Source organism: Ciona intestinalis, chromosome 12 (assembly GCF_000224145.3).
Source record: "Ciona intestinalis chromosome 12, KH, whole genome shotgun sequence".
In the NCBI taxonomy this organism is placed as follows: Eukaryota; Metazoa; Chordata; class Ascidiacea; order Phlebobranchia; family Cionidae; genus Ciona; species Ciona intestinalis.
The window spans coordinates 3734282-3735198 of record NC_020177.2 but is presented as its reverse complement, the minus strand read 5'-3'; the positions used below and the strand labels follow the sequence as shown (position 1 = coordinate 3735198).

At 41.3% G+C, this 917-nt stretch overlaps 2 protein-coding genes across 2 annotated transcripts in view; both read left to right on the top strand.

Moving 5' to 3' along the window:
* LOC100184254 (methylcytosine dioxygenase TET1) overlaps window positions 1-917 on the top strand; it is a 24944-nt gene that overhangs the window by 5056 nt on the left and 18971 nt on the right. The gene's annotated exons all lie outside the window — the stretch shown is intronic.
* The window catches only part of LOC108949966 (bone morphogenetic protein 1-like), a 1687-nt gene continuing 824 nt past the window's right edge, over window positions 55-917 (top strand). Inside the window, exons 1-3 of the mRNA XM_018814239.1 lie at window positions 55-146; window positions 443-621; window positions 843-914. Coding sequence (XP_018669784.1) covers window positions 55-146; window positions 443-621; window positions 843-914 — 343 coding nt within the window. The remainder of the gene's footprint in view (window positions 147-442; window positions 622-842; window positions 915-917) is intronic.

Below are 917 nucleotides of genomic sequence, written 5' to 3'. Positions count from 1 at the left end.
CGACTGGCAAGTAGTTCATCATTGCAGGTCCCCAAGGGCGATGTCAAACAAGCCATGAGACATTGGGAAGGCCAAACTTGCCCGAGCGATTTATTTGAGCGAACGAACGAAGACAACTACATTCGATTCACTTACCGTCCTTGCGGGTAATCTCTTTGAACTTCAATGTCCCTATGTTTTAATCACAAAGCTACCTGAGTTTGATTAATCATTGTTTTAGCGACCCCATGCGCAGCAGTCAATCGATTGTACGTTTGAGATTGTTTTTTTTATTAGTCTTGAAAGCATATTTACCATAGGTTCATAGGCTAATCCTGGCAAAAATCCCATATGGCCCATGGCGTGCCCCCCAAAATCTATCGCATTGCCACATACGGGGTAACTCAAAACCGGGCTTGATGTGTATCACAAGACACTTTATGAGCATACTTTAAAATCACAGTTGCTGTTCGTACGTTGGCCGCAAAGGGACTGGACCACAAGCCATTTCGATCGGAAAGAATTGCGATAAGTTTGGTATCGTCGTTCATGAACTCGGTCATGTGATTGGTTTCTGGCACGAACATACGAGACCTGATCGCGACGACCACATAGAAATCATATACAAGAATATTCAAGCCGGTGAGAAATGCTGGCAACTTTATTGATGTAGTAGTGTGGGGTAAAACGTTTGTTATTATCGTCTAATTTGGTGGTAAATAAAGAAATTTTAAAGAATTATGCAACCGTCTCGTTACGACTTTAAGCAGCGATGTAAATTGTTAAAAACACGATTAGGAAGTATGGGATATTACGGTATCCATCTTACCCCTACAATTATAAAAATCATTGTTTTTCTTCAGGTCAGGAATACAATTTCGAACAAATGGACTCGAGTGAGATCAACTCCCTTGGCGAGAAATACGATCACTACAGTA